Source organism: Coptis chinensis, chromosome 7 (genome assembly GCF_015680905.1).
Source record: "Coptis chinensis isolate HL-2020 chromosome 7, ASM1568090v1, whole genome shotgun sequence".
Classification (NCBI taxonomy): Eukaryota; Viridiplantae; Streptophyta; class Magnoliopsida; order Ranunculales; family Ranunculaceae; genus Coptis; species Coptis chinensis.
Window position 1 is genome coordinate 74,533,988 of NC_141462.1, and position 3,199 is coordinate 74,537,186.

General features: G+C 41.0%; 1 protein-coding gene across 1 annotated transcript; it reads left to right on the plus strand.

Moving 5' to 3' along the window:
• Nucleotides 1-263: 263 nt before the first annotated feature.
• Nucleotides 264-2,610, plus strand: LOC147488843 (heat shock cognate 70 kDa protein 2-like). The gene is made up of 2 exons (XM_086570257.1): nucleotides 264-588; nucleotides 696-2,610. Exons 1-2 carry the CDS (start codon nucleotides 564-566, stop codon nucleotides 2,426-2,428), a joined length of 1,758 nt encoding a protein of 585 aa, XP_086426383.1. The 5' UTR covers nucleotides 264-563; the 3' UTR covers nucleotides 2,429-2,610.
• Nucleotides 2,611-3,199: the final 589 nt, after the last annotated feature.

The following is a 3,199-nucleotide window of genomic DNA, read 5'->3' on the forward strand; positions in this document are numbered from 1 at the left end:
GGTTCATTTTGTGTGTTCCTAAAGAATTTTTGTAAGAATAGTGGACCTCCAGCCCAAATTTGATTACACACTCTCTACTTTTCTAGTAGCTACGAAGACGTTTCTAGAATTTGAAACCTTCCAGAACGTGTTCTCCAATCTCCTCCTGCAAAAAGGTAAAGGCCATTTTAACCGTCTATTTCGTTTCATCTAACGGCTACACACTCCCCGAACATTCTCGAATTAAAATACCCTTTCACTATTTATACAACACTCCATATTCCACCAACACATTCGAAAAGCTCTGTTTATAGGAAAAAAAAAACATTCGAAAAACTCTACATTTTTTTTTCTTTCAGCTCTCAAACTTCATTTTTATTCTTCGACAAGAAAAATGTCTGGGAAAGGAGAAGGTCCAGCAATTGGGATTGATTTGGGAACAACATACTCGTGCGTGGGAGTGTGGCAAGCATGATCGGGTTGAGATCATAGCTAATGATCAAGGAAACAGGACTACTCCATCTTATGTTGCTTTTACTGATTCTGAACGTCTGATTGGTGATGCTGCTAAGAATCAAGTTGCCATGAACCCCGTCAACACTGTTTTCGGTGCGTTTTTTTTAAGTCCCATTTGATTCCAATTTCTTAACATGTAAATGAAATTGTGCTTGAAACTTTATAACTTGTCTGACATTGGGTTCGTTTTTCTTTTCCAGATGCTAAGCGTTTGATTGGAAGGAGGTTTAGTGATGCTTCTGTTCAAGCTGATATGAAGCTATGGCCATTTAAGGTTATTCCCGGTCCTGCTGACAAGCCTATGATTGTAGTCAATTACAAGGGTGAGGAGAAGCAGTTTTCTGCTGAGGAAATATCTTCAATGGTTCTTGTGAAGATGCGCGAGATTGCTGAGGCTTTTCTTGGTTCTAGTGTGAAGAATGCTGTTGTTACTGTTCCTGCGTACTTCAATGACTCTCAGCGTCAGGCTACTAAGGATGCTGGGGTTATTGCTGGCCTCAATGTGTTGAGAATTATTAATGAACCCACTGCGGCTGCCATTGCTTATGGTCTTGACAAAAAGGCAACTAATGTTGGTGAGAAGAATGTTCTGATTTTTGATCTTGGTGGTGGTACATTCGATGTTTCTCTTCTCACTATTGAAGAGGGTATCTTTGAAGTGAAGTCTACTGCTGGAGATACTCATCTTGGGGGGGAGGATTTTGATAACAGGATGGTGAACCACTTTGTTCAGGAGTTTAAAAGGAAGAACAAGAAGGATATCAGCGGAAACCCAAGGGCTCTAAGGAGATTGAGGACAGCTTGTGAGAGGGCAAAAAGGACCCTTTCCTCTACTGCTCAGACTACTATTGAAATTGATTCTTTGTTCGAGGGTATTGATTTCTACACAACAATTACCCGAGCAAGATTTGAGGAACTCTGTATGGATCTATTTAGAAAGTGTATGGAGCCTGTTGAGAAGTGTTTGAGAGATGCCAAGATGGACAAGAGTACAGTTCATGACATTGTACTTGTTGGTGGGTCGACTAGGATTCCCAAGGTTCAGCAATTGTTGCAGGATTTCTTTAATGGCAAGGAATTGTGCAAGAGCATCAACCCTGATGAGGCTGTAGCGTATGGTGCTGCTGTACAAGCTGCAATCTTGAGTGGTGAAGGAAATGAGAAGGTGCAAGACCTTTTGCTCTTGGATGTCACTCCTCTCTCCCTTGGTTTGGAGACTGCTGGAGGTGTGATGACTGTGTTGATTCCAAGGAACACCACTATTCCCACCAAGAAGGAGCAGGTCTTCTCGACTTACTCTGACAACCAACCTGGTGTGCTCATCCAAGTTTATGAGGGTGAGAGAACAAGAACAAGAGACAATAACTTGTTGGGTAAATTCGAGCTTTCTGGCATTCCTCCGGCTCCCCGTGGCGTTCCTCAGATCACAGTGTGCTTCGACATTGACGCCAATGGTATCTTGAATGTTTCTGCTGAGGATAAAACAACAGGGCAGAAGAACAAAATTACCATCACCAATGACAAGGGTAGATTGTCGAAAGAGGAAATAGAGAAGATGGTTCAGGAGGCAGAGAAGTACAAGTCTGAAGACGAGGAGCACAAAAAGAAGGTTGAGGCCAAGAATGCCTTGGAGAACTATGCCTACAACATGAGAAATACAATCAAGGATGAGAAAATCGCTGCTAAGCTTCCCGCAGATGAGAAGAAGAAGATTGAGGACTCCATCGATCAGGCTATTCAGTGGCTTGACAGCAACCAGCTAGCAGAGGCCGATGAATTTGAAGACAAAATGAAAGAGTTGGAGAATATCTGCAACCCAATTATCGCCAAAATGTACCAGGGCGCGGGTGCTGACATGGCTGGTGGCATGGATGAGGATGTTCCTTCAGCTGGTGGTAGCGGTGCAGGACCCAAGATTGAGGAGGTTGATTAAGTCTTTTCAGTTTAGCTTTAAGGTTCTAGTCCAAGTGTCCAACCATTCTAGACACTTTTATGTTGTTTTCTTCTCTGTCGCTTCTGTTGAAAACACGTGAATGTGGTATTTTGGTTATGGTTACATATTAATGCATTTTGTCTCCCAGTTTTATTTAATCATTAGTGTTGGATTAGTCGCAATATGTTTGTCCTTTTTGAGCAAGGCCCAAAATATCGATATCGATCAATATAGTCGATATATATCGGATATATCGGTTTCGGATATATCCATTTTTTGTAACCAGTCCAAACTATTTAAAAAATATCGGTCGGATATATGAAATATTTCGGAAATATCGGATATATATCGGAAATATCGGATTTATATTTTAAAATGGTGGATATATATTTATTCGAAATTTTGATATAAAGTTTCATATCGGAAATTCCGATATATATCGGGAAAAAAAGAGTTCTATATTCGGTGGATATATGTCGGAAATATCGATGTCGGTGTACCAAAATACCGATATATATCGGCGATATATCGGATATATCGGCGATATTTTGGTCCATGCTTTTGAGTTTTTGTTTAAAAGTCCTATGGTTTATTCACGAGGACTAGGCGGAGCAGGCTTTGAGTTTAGGCAGTGTTGTGAGTTGTGACAACTCCTTCGCGCGTCATCCAATACCTGACTCCCCTCACAGCACTCACATTGCTACACACACAAGTACAAGTTGTCTGTACTAATAATACTAGCAATAATGCACGTTGACTAAAATTGAGATC

What these genes read in the sequence shown, in the direction of transcription:
- LOC147488843 (XM_086570257.1), top strand. Translation starts at nt 564, where the DNA reads ATGAACCCCGTCAACACTGTTTTCG. An exon ending in CCCCGTCAACACTGTTTTCG is followed by an intron (nt 589 to 695) that starts GTGCGTTTTTTT and finishes TTTCTTTTCCAG; the next exon opens with ATGCTAAGCGTTTGATTGGA.